Below are 15,052 nucleotides of genomic sequence, written 5' to 3' on the forward strand. Positions count from 1 at the left end.
TTCATGCACTGGTAGGGTCCCTAGTGGCTGCTGGCCAGGTACTCCCTCCCTTCCCCCAGCCGCCTGCTGCTGCGGGGGCCTCCCTCCCTTCCCTCGGCTGGCCCCGCCCCCTGGTCGAACTCCCAGACAACCTCCTGGTCGAGGGGACAATTTGCATACTATGCTTTTATTATATAGGATAATCTGAACTACTCTGGCTAGCTATAAAAAATAATGACAACTAATCTACACAATATTATAACACTGATCTAAATTAATGTCCATATAATACCTAGAATAAAACTTACCAACACTTTAGTCCTTCTCAAAATAACTAGGAGTATAAGCTAGCAAGTCAGGTAAACAAGCCACAAAACAAAGAGCACACAGGATGGCCCATTTAGTGCAATGACAGTTTTAAATAAATTTTTATATTTAAACAAGTACTACAGAGTGTAATAGTGGCACAGACGTATAAAAAAAGACTTCAAGGAAGTCTTGAAAATGGCTACTATGGGACCTTTTTCATCTGTCCAAGTATACCGGTAGAAAAGGTTGAGAGAGTATTGTTTTAGGTGACTTTCACTGGAGACGTAACTATTACACTCATATTCCAATCTGTTATGCACAACTCTGGAGATCAGCATTTCTCTCCTATGATTTTCATAAGAGAAAAATACTCTATAGGAGTAACCACTCTGACCAAAACTATATATAGCAGCATCAGCTACATGTTGCATCAACAGGAGAAATGAGTCCTGGTAAAACAAATCACATTCTACCATGGTCCCATGAGTGATGAGGAAAGACTATCTTTAAAAGAAACTAGTAATATGCCCCTCAAGAATATCTGCCTTTTAATCTTGGCATATTCTAAAGCTAGAAATGTGTTTAGGTAAAGAGGCGACATGACGCCTAAAAAAGGGTACAGGATTTCAAGTACAAAGAAGAGTTTTGGTCTCAACTCAGCCACTTCCTAGTCTCTAAAATGTACAAAATAATAAGGTCAATGGATCTAAAAGCTTTGTAAACAACAAAGCATTATTAAAGTGTTATTTATCATTCACCTAGCTTTCAGGCTATAAAAGCATGGAATACTGACCAAAAAACTAGCTTTTCTTATCAGGCATCTTCAAAATTTCAACATGGTTGGCAAGAATGTTCTTCTTTACTACTACTGTTCAATAAATCTAAAAACTATTGACAATAATCTAAAGATACAAAATTTTATGAAAAATCTACATTCTTTAGACAGTTCTTGCATTTGTTTACATTTTAAAAGGGGGAAAGGAAGAACACTTTATAACAACCTAGCAAGTGGGCCAAAAGTTATACTGAAGTTAAACCTAACAAGTGACAAATCAAAAATGAAGAGATACGTATACAAAAGTGTAAAAATCTAAAATTAATAGTCTTCCATTGCCAAAATCAACAACACTGAACAAGTCCAAGAATAATTTGTTAGACGCGTGTGAGAACTGTTTGACAATTTTATGTCATCACTTGCATTATAAAGGACTGGGATCTTACTGCAATTATAAACACTTCTCGCCATACAAACAGAAGGTAGAAATGAAGTAATTAATCGAAAACCAAACATGATGAATTTAACAAGACAGTATTTTAAAGTTATAGTAAATCCCATACTAGTTAAAACTCACTGATCAAATTTGATCTTATAAAGACATCTCAAAAATTACTTAAGCATTAGTCTTTATCCTTTAAAAAAATAAATTTTAAAAGGAAAATGATAAAAAAAACAACCAAACGAAAATTAGTACTGCTATTAAAGCTTTAAAAATATCTAAGGTGAGTGCCCTTATCATTTTCATGCAGAAGAAAAATTCTCAGAAGCATCCTTATATCATAACCTAGTTCTTCTCAGTATCAAATTAATTTGTTTAGAAAAATATTATAAATCTGGAAAAAATACTAGACTTTCTTAAATTAAACTCAAGGGAATGAAAATGTGAAATTGTCCACAATTAAAATAGAAATGAAATAAAATCAGAAGAAAAAGGAGGCATTATAAATGATACCACAGAAATACAAAGACTGTAAGAGACTACTTTAAACAATTATACACCAACAACCTGGGCAACGTAGTAGAAATAAATAAATTCCTAGAAACATACGACCTTCTAAGATTGAGTCATGAAGAAAACAGAGCCGAAAACCGGTTTGGCTCAGTGGATAGAGCATCAGTCTGCGGACTGAAAGGTCCCAGGTTCGATTCCGGTCAAGGGCATGTACATTGGTTGCAGGCACATCCCCGGTAGGGGGTGTGCAGGAGGCAGCTGGTCGATGTTTCTCTCTCATCGATGTTTCTAGCTCTCTATCCCTCTCCCTTCCTCTCTATAAAAAATCAATAAAATATATTAAAAAATAAAATATTTAAAAAAAAAAGAAGAAAACAGAAAATCTGAATAGGCAGATTACTAGTAAGGAGATTAAATCGGTAATCAAAAACCTCCCAGGACCAGATGGCTTCATTGGTGAGTTTAACAACCATTCAAAGAAGAATTAAACTCAAAGGTCAGCATTACCCTGATACTAAAACTAGACAAAGACATCACAAGGAAAAACCCTATGTCAGATACAGGGTTAATATACAAAATATATAAGGTACACCTACAACTCAATAGCCAAAAAAAAAAAAAAAAAAATCTGATTAAAAAATGGGAAGAGGATCTAAATAAAAATTTTTCCAAAGAAAACATATAGGTAGATGGTCAACAGGCACATGAAAAGATGCCCATGTCGCTAACTTCTAAGGCAGTAACACTCTTCTTTTCTGTTCACTCTATAGATCCAAAGCAAAGATGAGGCTTGCCCAAGTTTCCAGTAAATTTGGGAGGGCTTCCTTTGTCAAACCAGGTTAAGTACAGTCCAAAGAGCATTCTTTGCATTTAGTCAAGCTCCATTATAAGGCGTTACTCATATCAATTCTGTTATGATCTAGACAGATGTTTTGTTCTTTCTTCTCAAGCATAAGTGTGTTGGGGGGAGTAGAGGAGGAGAGAAGAAGATGTGTTGGGCCCTAAAAGACTACTTTCTCCCTTATACAAAGTGATATTTCCTCTTCAGTATAGTCTACAATCAAGTAGGTTATGCTTTTGGAGAAAAATGGTAACCAGCAGTTTGCTAATTAAGTGAGAGCTATATTAAGAGTGCTGTTTTATAACCGAGTTAGCAACAAGGATGTCAAATAAAGTCTGAGAAGTTAAGGTCAACTAACCCAGGGGTGGGGAACCTGCCAAGAGCCATTTGAATATCTGCAACACCATTCACAGGCCACATAAGATTATCAACTTAAAAACTGGCCTGCTATTGCCGAAACCGGTTTGGCTCAGTGGATAGAGCGCGGTCTGCGGACTGAAGGGTCCCAGGTTCGATTCCGGTCAAGGGCATGTACATTGGTTGTGGGCACATCCCCAGTGGGGGGTGTGCAGGAGGCAGCTGGTCGATGTTTCTCTCTCATCGATGTTTCTAGCTCTCTATCCCTCTCCCTTCCTCTCTATAAAAAATCAATAAAATATATTTTAAAAAAAACAAAACTGGCCTGCTATATTTGGTTAATCTAACTAACTCACCCCTAATGCTTTGGCAGGGCCTGACCAAATGATTTTCCCAGGCCTTATATGGCCCACCGGCCAGATGCTCCCCACCCCTGCTAACCCCACCAAATGCCACATACCTCTTCACCTTCCGACTTTTCCTGAATTCACTGATAATATTTTTTTCTGAATTCATCAATAATTTTTTTTTTTTATCAAGGACTAACATTTCCAAACTCCATTAGAGGAAAACTAAAAAAATCAACTTGTGATCCTTCCAGAATTTATGCCAAATGTATTAGGATAACTTACCTCAAATTTCTTCACCTTTTCCATTGTTATCAAGCGCCTTGCTGTATGACTAGAAAGCTTCTGCTCACAGTTGCTAATAAGTTTCAGGCAAGGATGCCAGGGTACCATCTCTTCAGTGTATCTGAAGGAGGAACACTGACGGTTACAAACACTTCGCATGTACACCCCACACGGGATGGTCACTGGGGTTACCCAGTGTGTATGAGCCCCCTCCCACTACAGCGATGTGGTACCATTTTATCTCATATTCACTGCTTACATAACCCATAAACAATCTAGGTATTTTAATATTACCACATCTGAGAAAAGTAGTTTGTTTTACCTGTAGAATGGGAAAAAGAGAATACAAGTATGTTTTATTGAAGAATTACAAGAAATTAAACCACAAAAATACAAGACAACTACTCTACCCTAAAGGATCCCACAAGAACACCTAAAACAGACAAATACATTCTACAACTTGACATTCATGAGACTGATTCATCAGGAGATTTATAATTTCCTAAAGTATAAAGTCCACTACGGCATATACTTTCCCTAATAAAATTTTGCCCCTGCAAAATTTTAATGGCATCCTGGGACCTCCATGAACTTTGTAAAAATGCCAGGCTAAAGTTATTTAGAAGGTAATTCAAATAGGCTACCACTAAAATAAACACTGCAGATGACACCAGCTCTCTGGCCACCTTAACCATGGAATAAAACTGAAGGGAGCCACGATAGTGAGCAGTGGTAACTGCCACTGTGCAGCACAGAAACCATGTGAATGGAGATGACAACACCTAGAAAACAGGACAGTCAGGCTGCAGGAGTTCAGAACCTGACATCGGACAGGTTACTGGTATCAATATTGGCAGAAAAAGCAGGTGACAGACGTGGGGAAAACAGCTATAGAGCAGAATGCAGAACAATGGGGGAAGGGGTTCACTAGGTATGGGTACCATTAATAGCACTGTGATTGCCAGTTTTTACTTTTCCTTTGTAAGTCTTTATACCTTTCTAGATAGTCTCTGGAAACACTTATCAATGGGAACATTTAAAGCTCTGATCCCAAATGGGGAAGAAGCTGACTGCACTTCACTTAAAGGACTGGCCTCTCAGCTAGCCTGTTCTAACGCGTCACCATCGTCTTCACCACCCCTCTTTTCTGACTTCTCTAGGTCTCTCTGACCTTCAAGGCGCTCTCCCCATTACCTCAGCCACATGCTCAAAACCTTCATCACCCACTTACCAAGCAACATCTATAATGCACTTCATTTTATTATCAGTGGGAGGAATTCTCTTGAAGTCTTTCTCTGACTACTTCCCTAAGGCCTCCCAACTAATAATGACCATTTCAGATTTTACCTCATCTAATAATTCTCTAACGTATACTACGTTGTTAGAAATGTTGTACTTCTACAACATTAGTTAAAATCAATTTGGAGTCTTCATACAAAGCATTTATGATATGAAGGAATACCTTCAGCACCATGATTGACAGATTAAAATAAAAAGTGATGAGAGAGAAGAGAGAGCCTTGACCTTACACTTGAGAACAGCAGGATTTACAGATGTCTAATACTGTCTGTCAAACTTAGTAATGCACCCTTTTCAAAGGAAAAAATATATATTTTATTTCCTGGTGGAGTTGACAAAGTATTTTTATTAAAACATTACTTAAATATACACAAACATAAATTAGAGATAAATTCCTTATGCTTATATCCCCTATATAATTATAAAATAAAAAATAAATTTATAAATCAAACCAGAAGTACAAAACCAATACAATTTTAATTAATACTTAAGACATCACTGATGGTAAATTGCTAAAACAAAGTCAGCAGTGTTTGGCTTAAGAGTAGAAAAAAATATTTACATGTTTTAGATTCTCTTTCTGACTTGATCTGTAAGTTTAAGCAGGAAGGTACATCATTTGCGTCATCGTTATCATTAAATTTGTGGGTTTTTAAAATACATTTTATTGATTTTTTACAGAGAGGAAGGGAGATGGATAGAGAGTTAGAAACATCGATAATAGAGAAACATCGATCAGCTGCCTCCTGCACACCTCCTACTGGGGATGTGCCCACAACCAAGGTACATGCCCTTGACTGGAATCGAACCCGGGACCCCTCAGTTGGCAGGCCGACGCTCCATCCACTGAGTCAAACCGGCTACAGCATTAAATTTGTTTTTAACCTCTTTGTGGCCTGGAAAAACAGCCACTGAACAGCAGCTATATCAGGCGCTGAGCCAAGTGTGGGTACAACAGGAATTGGCAAACTTTTTCTCTAAAGGACTAGAGAGTAAATAGTTTAGCCTTTGTGGGCCATGTATGTTTCTGTCACATATTGCTCTTTTTGTTTTTTTTTTAACCCTTTAAAAATATAAAACCAGTCTTAGCTCAAAAACCTTACAGAAGTAGGCTAAGGACCATATTTGGCCCACTGGCCATAGTTTATTAACCCTTGACATAAAATAAAAAGGTCAAAGTAATTCCATCAATAAGAGAAAGGGGCCAATTTTATACACATATGTAGGTAAACAAAGACTACCATATATATTATGTAGAAAGATATTTATCCTAAAGACAATTAGATAGTGAAAAAATATGCTATATACACAAACATCATAGAAAATTAAAAATGAAATAATTTAATGTTACATACTCTGGTGTGTATACTGGTAACCAATAGACTAGTCTTCCACCTAATGTGAGGGTCTCAGCTGCAAAGTTTAACAGGTCAAAAAACATATCACTCAGATGATAATTCAAGGAAACAGGAACATGGCTTTCTGGACTAGACAAAAAAAAAATCAAAATGAGTAAAAATCTTTAAGGCTGTTAAAAACTGAGTTAATTAGCAAGAAGCAACATGCTTGTTCTCAAAGTAGTAACATATCATATTTATTTAGCTTTCACTTACCATTTTTCTATCCCCTTCTGGATTTCCTTCTGTGAACCTGTTCTTCTTGTCGATTCTCTGATACCATATGGAGCTAGACAGAAAACACAGGTAACACAGGTAGTCAAAAGTCACCTAGTCCCCAATGAGGGGCAGATGGACTCATGTGCCTCCAGTTGTGACACCGAGAAGGGTACACGTCACCTCTGCAATATTCCAGCTGAGAATGTGTAACACAAAGAACATTTGATTTAAAAGATTTGGGAGGACAGGCAGGACATGTGTTCTTCAAAAATGTCAGTGTCATAAAGACAGAGAAAGGCTTTGAAAGTGTTACAAATTAAAGGAAGCTTAAAAGATATGATTACTAATGCAATACCTAACACTAGAATAGATACTATACTAGAGGGGGAAATATGCTATAAATGATACTGGGTCATTTGACAAAATTGATGGCAAACTGTAGATTAAACTATTGCATTTAATGTTATAGTTTAATAATTTAATGTTACATACTCCGGTGTGTAGCTGTACTTTTGCTATCTAAGAGTCTATCCCTATTCTTAGGAAATGACACACTGAAGTACAGGGGTAAAGGGCCACAATATATACTATTTATTCTCAATTCATCAGAGAAAAAACTATATTTTATGTAAATATATATTGAAAGCAACAATAAAGTAGATTGTTAAAAAGTTACCCAGTTTTCATAAAGTATCTTCAGGCTGACATTATAATGCCTTGATAATTTTTCTTTTGTTAGATTATTACCAAAGAACTAAAGTGAGCTGAGATGGAAGGGTTGAGATACACTTGCCACTATTTACAGATTTACTGCCAAATACTTTAGAAAAGGCAGATCTGTTCTTATATAGAATGCCAGAAAAGCCCAAGAACTCATGAGGCACAGAACACAGTTCTCCTGTGTATTCCTGAAGCTCAGTGCGTTCACAAGCCCAGTGTCCACAGAATTTCTTGTAACTCTAGAAAGGAGATGTCAGTGCAAACAGGCACTACAAAAAAACACAAAAACTTACACATGGAAAAATGTGTGATATATGAAACTCTCTTCTTCGAAATCTGATACCATAATTGCAAATGACATTTTGGATCCAGTGGGTACACTAATGATCAACTATAGCCAAATATAAAACAAACATGAAAACAAACATATGCCTCAAAAAATAAGCTGAAGAAATAAAGGGATGACAAGTTAATATACATAGTTTAAGAAAACTAAACAGTAAACTCTTTACTACTTAGTTAAATGGGTACCCTACCTATATTCACAAATTTTTTTTCCTTCTCACTATGTGAACATGGGGGTGGGGAGAATACCAGTACAAGTTGGCATCGTGTGTGTGTGTGTGTGTGTGTGTGTGTGTGTGTGTGTGTGTGTGTGTGTGTGTGTGTGTGTGAAGTCTGTATTTTAAAAGTGAATGACTTCAGGAAACGAATCCTACTCCTACTTTTGTATAAAAGCAAACTTACGATCAGTGATGATTGCATCAAAATATGTGCCCTTCTTCCAGGAAGGTTTGGATGCATCAGAAACCAGAACATCAAGGTAATACTTCTCTAACCCATACTGACGGAGATTTGCCCTAATGTTTTCATCTGGTCCTCTCCATTTCTGGTTTTTCCTACTAGCCTTTCCTGAGGTGAGAGAAAAAGGAAGACAGGAAGTACTAATATTTAACTCATCTAAATATTTAACTTTTAACTCATCTAAACCTACATTTATTCAAATACAACTTGCTTTCACTTAAAAAATCTTCATTTTATTATACAAATAAACGTTTATTTCAACTTATTATAAAAATATATTTTGAACAGTAAAATGTACTGATGCCTGGTATTGTTCTGTCACTTTTCAAGTAAAACTGTCTTAAAACACTAATTCAGTACTTACTGAGTTCAAAGCATATACTAGTAAGATACAGAGTTGAATAAAATATGGTTCCTTTCCTCTAGCAGCAAACAGTCCGATGTAGAAATAGTGATGAATCAGATCAATGAAACAGAAACTAAGAAAGCTAATTTGGGAAATGCATGTGATCATGAAGGGGGGGTGGGGGAGTGCAAAATGGAGACATTACAGATGAAAAGTTACAGCAGGATTGAAGTTGTTCAAAAGTACTAGTTTAGGAGAAAAAAGTGGATGATGGGATACCATCAATTAAGATGAGAGAAACCAAGAGGAAAAAAGATGCGACTCACTTCAGATACATCAATCTTGCTTGTGAGCTACCTACACAACATTCAGGAAGAGCTATTCAGCAGGTAGTCGGCGGTCAGAATATATACACATAGGAGTCACCAGTATATAAACTTAACTTAAATCCATAAGAATGAATGACATTATTAACCTAGGTGGCAGTTACATATGTGTTTGTTTTATATTTATTCTATTTTTATATACTCTTCTGTATAATGATCACAATAAAAACAAAACTTAAATGTCAAAAGGAGAATGACATGACTGCACAATGTAGTGTAGACAGGAGAAGGGGGCAGAGAGATGCCGGAGAAAAGCAATGTGTAAACACAGAACAAAGAAAACTGCAGGGCCTTACGGGGGCTGCAAAGGAAGTCAAGGACATAAAAGTACGACCTGCTGAGACTTCTGTCTCGGGAACCAAAGGAGGCTTTATAAATGTCAACACTGCTGAATGCTGTAAATCTGTGGCCTTAGAGTTTTCGGTAGGCATGAAAGCTGACAAATAATGGGCACCAGAGAATGAGAGATGAAGAAGGGGAAGATAGCAAGTAAATACTAGTTTTTCAAGAAGTACTTTGGCAAAATAAGAGGAAAACAAAATGGCAGCTAGAAGGTGTCTACAGGATTGACAGAAAAGGTTTTGTGTTTTTAAAAATAGGAGAAATTTGAGGATATTTGAGTCCAGTAAGAGATCAGAATGGACATATCTAACAGCATCTTGGATGAGCTCTGAGGAAATGCTATGTCCATCAGAATTCTACCCAAGTAGACTGAAAGGTCGTAACGAGTTTTAAACACAACTTTCATAAATAAAAATTCAAATAAATTACATATGACAATTTCCTTAAAGCAAACATACCACTTCTACTAAAAGCAAACTGAAACAATTCTGCTTAGTACTTTGTCTATTCTAACATATTGCAGACAAAGAATATTTTTTCTTGTTAGCTTACTTAGGTGAACTTGATTAAATACAACTCATTTTTCTTATGATAAATATTACTAAATTCCTTCTAGTCAAGACAGGAAAAAAGAGAGGTCATCAAGTACAATATATTAAATTGCTTCAGCAAAAGAAAAGAACGTATAATAAATTTTCACCTATATAATAATTTACACTGAATAGTAAAAAGGAAAAGAGTATTTTAAGGGCTGATTCTAGCTGCAATAATTTAACTAGTATATACAAACAACTTTAAAATCATCAATGAAATCTGACATTTCTAATACCATTCAGCTACAAGGAATTACTTTTTCAGTTTGATTCAATTTCATTGAATAATACATCATCAGCAAAGCTTCCAGATTTTAAACTACTTTCCAAAATCCCCTCAAAAGCAAGCAATCTTCAAATAAAAACTGTATGTTTTATTAACACAGACATGCTGATTACAAAATGGCTCTCTCCTACTTCTTCTCTCCCAACCCTAAAGTTCACTACCTTATAGTTCGCCTCCTTTTAAAAAATCTCTCTTACTAAGACCACAATACCTCTGAGGGAGGGCTTTTTCTTATTCATCACTGTGTTCCCCCAGGATCACTTCGTAAAAAGCAGATACCCAAGGAAGTGTTACTGTTGTAAAAATAAGTAAAACTATACTATACCACAACTCTTCATTTTTAACATTAAAAGTAGATGTATAATACCATATAAAAATATTTATTTTCAAGGCACATTTGGTACAAGAGCAAAGACTGCAAGACTGTCTAGAACCATACTCACCCAAGCCATGAACTGTGTTGTAGTCTATGTCTGTCCCGTATACATACGCTCCAAAATGAGCAGATGCTATCAGAAGGCCACCTGAAAAAAACCACAGTTATGATCTGTTAACCAGAAAGTCCCAGACTCTTATTTCTTCCACTTTTTAATCTGACCCAGATTCTTACAAACTAGCTGCAGGCAGAGTATCCTAGAAGGACAATGGTCCTGGCCTCCAAACCAAAAGAAACAAACCCCTAAGCTATGCTTACTACAGTGGCCACAAAGCAGGTAATTAATGTATGACTTGGCATCATTACTTTAAACAGCAATACTTATAGAAAATTATATTTTGGGGGGGGTTCAAAATAAGGTATATTTAGACATTATTTTCATCTCATTCTGAGAGATCCATGCAAAGCATCTTGCTCCTTTTTTACAAATGAGTGGATGACTGCTACACAAAGAGCTGGCAATAAATAAATTCTGACCACTGGGCTCAATTGCACTGAAGTCAGTTTCAAATAACTCAAGAGGACATAATTAATATGTAAGACATTAATCCTTGCAATAATTAAAATATTAGGATAAGAAATAGTTATTTCTATAACTAGTAAAGCAATGATCTCATTTTAAAAGTATAAATATTAAGTTCCAAATAACTACTATGAAACACACAATTAATACAATTTTTCTGTTTACTATTCTATAGAAAGGTCAGTCAAACTGAAAACAGAAGTACATTCTAGACTGTGCACAGACTTGGCCAAGGGAAAATAACTAGGCTATTTCCTTAATATACTTTGAAATGTAATCTCTAAAATCAAGATGGGTAGTGCCTCCAGAGGGTCAAGATCTATAAATGAATAGTGTTCCCCCATAGCCATTTAAAACACAGTCTGGTAGCATGTACTTACAAATACTTTTCCCATGAAAAATATTGTAACTGGTTACTTCCTATTGGAGTCTCTGAAGAAGAGAAATGAAGGACTAAAAGCACAGCACAAGCCAAAACCTAGGTCCCTTCATACTAACTACAAAAGAATTTGTGTGAGAGGTAAGGTAAGTAGGACCTCATAACTCTTACTCTATAAATGGAACAGTCCCTATTTGGGAAAGTTACTGTATGTGATGACGTGGAATACTCACAAAATCACTTCACCCAAATTATGAGGAATTACTACAAGTCTGCCAATTAAGGCAGATACTCACCTAGAAGAGCTAGTTGTCAAGGGAACAGAAAAGCTTTCCTGTGCTTCCTTAAACAGAACCTTATCCATTTGCTTAGTGAGTTTTGAGCAGACCCAATTTAGAGTACACTGCTGCAAGGAGATGAATAATCTGTTAGTTAACTCTGTGCCCTTTAAGCTTTTAAAGTTTTAAATAAAATCATTGTAAAGTAGCTTCTCTGATCTAGTCACTGAATAACCACTGTCAGTCATCTAGTTGTTTTTTTCCGTTAAGTTGAAGCATTTTTTGCATTTAGCTATACCTCAGTTGGAGTTTCCTGGAAGCTTTCTGGTGGACGAAGGGGTGATAAAATGCAGGGATGAAGTGTTGAGGGGGCAGGTAATATGACTCACCTGATATCTTATTACATGCTTTCAAGTGTAAAAATACCACAGACTCAGTGTTTTGATTTCTCATTACTTAAATAGCAACCACTTTAAGGTTAGGGTAATATCATATAAACAAAAGGACCCAATAAATGAAATTTACTTATGACAAAGAAATTAGTGCCTGATTTTCATCTTTAGAGATTTATGTGGAAAGCTTCACAAAGTGTGAAAATGAGAGACTGGCTTTGGTTTTGCTGAAAGAAAAGGAAAAAGGAGAAAAGTGGAGATACTATTAAATCTATTTTATCCTTTAAAAAACCTCAAATAAATTAAACTAGCAGCCTAAGGAAAAGGAGATTGCTAGAACAGAGACATTTTCATAGATAAACTACAAAACTCGGGAAAAGGAAACTACGAGAACTGTGGACACAACAGGAAGCAGAGACCATTCCCAGAACCACAGAGATCAATCACCTCTCTCCTCACCTTCTTGGTCCCCCCAGAACCACGACAGTCAGTTCCCAACAGCTGTGCCTATCATTTCGCAATAACATTTCAAAAGGAGCCACACTCCTTCCCTTACACCTCTGGGCCATCTGAAGGCAGAAGCCAAAGGAACACAGCAGTCTCCCGGGAGTCTTCTCAGCGGCCAGAGGAGCCGATTCCCTTGTGAGGGAAGGTGAGAAGGATCAGAGCTACAGCTGCAGAGTCCATCATAAAATCACACCACAGCGACCTACACTGGCAGACACTGGGGCCAATTATTTTCATCACTTTCAGAGAATGAAAGCTTACATTTTAATCCTCAATTTCCCTGCTTGCTGATATAATTTGCCAATGGTTGCAAATTATGAATATTTTGAAAAATTAGCCAAAGAAGAGACTATAAAATAAGTTCATGGCCCAATTGTTCATCATCACCATTCCATATTGGCTATATTTAACATCTTTCACCAAAAAGGCATTTAAGTTCTTAATAAAGTAATAATTTAAAATAATAATGATAATACAGTTCACTAAATGTCTACCATGCATCATGCAACTTCCTAAGAATTTCATAGACATACATTACCTCACTTAATCCTCACAACATATTACTTATTACCATATTACAAATGAGGGCAGTGAGGCCCAGACAAGTTAAGAATGTTGCCCAAGGTCGCACAGTAACTGCCAGAGTAAGGGTTTAAAACTAACTCCACTTGCTCCTACGGTAGTCTGTGCCATACTGTCCCCTCTGGGATCAACAGCAACTGAGGTAAATATACGTTAGCTTACCAATTAGAAAAACAAAAGTAAAGTTTGTTTTTAAACAAAATAAGTTAAATTAAGTAAAGCTGCACACTCAGTAAGAGCTGTATACCACTCACAAGTCTTATACAATAGGCAGGCCTGGGCCACTGTATGTATTCAACACACTCATGCTGATCACTCCGTGAGCCATGCTCATATTAGAACAGTAGTGCTTCCTAACTATTGAGAATTGACCCGGTGACATGTGTCTTCCCCCTGAGGAAAAGAGATACACACCTTTTAAAAAATCTTACTAACATGAGAATCAATGTATTTGCTAAGATGGAAAGAAAAGTGGGTTCCTAGAGCTCATGTCCTTTTAGATAATGTAGCAGACTACCTCAGAGAAAAAGGAACGGTATTTGGCAGGAAAAGATTACATCTCTCCTTTCAGTCTCCCAGAAGCTTTCTCCCCTAGTCTATAACCCCGAGAAAAGCATATGGCCATGGAGGAGGGCACAGAGCTTCTTATTTCTCCACTCCTTCAGAAGGTACTACCCATCAATGAGACAAAAGGGCCTAGAAAGAGGACAGGTTGTGCTTAAGAACTGTGTCTAATCACAACTATTGGCTATTACCAGTTTCAAAACAAAAGCAACAAAACTAGCTAAAGTCCTAATTCTACGCTTAAATTACAAACACAAACTACAAAATACTAGAGGCCCAGTGCACTTGGGGGTGGTCACTCAGCCCGGCCTGCGCCCTCTCACAGTCCGGGAGCCCTCGGGGGATGTCCAACTGATGGCAGTCTGGCCTCCCTCTGCAGGAGGCGACTGGTGGGCTGATCAGGAATGGCACCAGCCAGCAAGTGGCTGGCCCCGCCCCCCATCGCTGCCACTGATGGCCTCCCTCTGAGGGAGGTGACCAGCAGGCCAATGGAGGGACGGCACCAGCCAGCCCCGCCCCTCATCGCCCCAACACCACCAGTTGCCACCACCACCCCTCAATTGCCGTCCACTCCCTCTGCCCACTGGCACCCACCTTGGCTGGCCTGGCGCTGCCTGCTCACCGGCCCCACCCCCCCGCCGACTGATGGTTCTGCCATTCAGTCGATTTGCATATAGGCTTTTATTATATAGGATACTTAAGCAACATCTTTGTAAAGAGCTTCTTGCAATTTTCCATTAACTGTACCATATATACATAAACAATAAAATGACCAAGCTATGCTACCCACTTTCAGGAGCTGCCATAAAGTAACTTAGGGGCAGGTCTCCCCACTCCTTACCAAAATAAAAGTAGTGAAAACCTCATTTGCTGTGGAAGTAAGCATTTCATAATATGCCCACCCTAATCTGCATGAAAAGAAGAAAGTTTTACCTCTACTGGTAACTCTATTTTTAAACTTCATGGTCTGGTCTATTTGTGTGTGTGTGTGTGTGTGTGTGTGTGTGTGTGTGTGTGTGCATATTAAGCTTTATATACATGTATGTATCTCAAAGAATTATTCTCACTTCACAGAAAAAAAATGTTTTAACGTCTAAGAACAAGTTTAGGGATTAATAAAGGACTTAGCATTTGGAAAAAAGATAAATTAC

General features: G+C 37.3%; 1 protein-coding gene across 3 annotated transcripts in view; it reads right to left on the minus strand.

Annotated features, from left to right (window-relative positions):
• TRMT11 (tRNA methyltransferase 11 homolog) overlaps positions 1-15,052 on the minus strand; it is a 38,679-nt gene that overhangs the window by 11,692 nt on the left and 11,935 nt on the right. For all 3 annotated transcript variants that reach the window (XM_008138593.3, XM_054722486.1, XM_054722485.1), the window contains 5 exons: positions 10,684-10,764; positions 8,231-8,395; positions 6,761-6,833; positions 6,503-6,634; positions 3,849-3,969 (listed from right to left, as the gene is read on the minus strand). In XM_008138593.3, the coding sequence (XP_008136815.1) occupies positions 3,849-3,969; positions 6,503-6,634; positions 6,761-6,833; positions 8,231-8,395; positions 10,684-10,764 (572 nt within the window). The remainder of the gene's footprint in view (positions 1-3,848; positions 3,970-6,502; positions 6,635-6,760; positions 6,834-8,230; positions 8,396-10,683; positions 10,765-15,052) is intronic.

The sequence above is a fragment of the Eptesicus fuscus genome, chromosome 10 (genome assembly GCF_027574615.1).
Source record: "Eptesicus fuscus isolate TK198812 chromosome 10, DD_ASM_mEF_20220401, whole genome shotgun sequence".
Classification (NCBI taxonomy): Eukaryota; Metazoa; Chordata; class Mammalia; order Chiroptera; family Vespertilionidae; genus Eptesicus; species Eptesicus fuscus.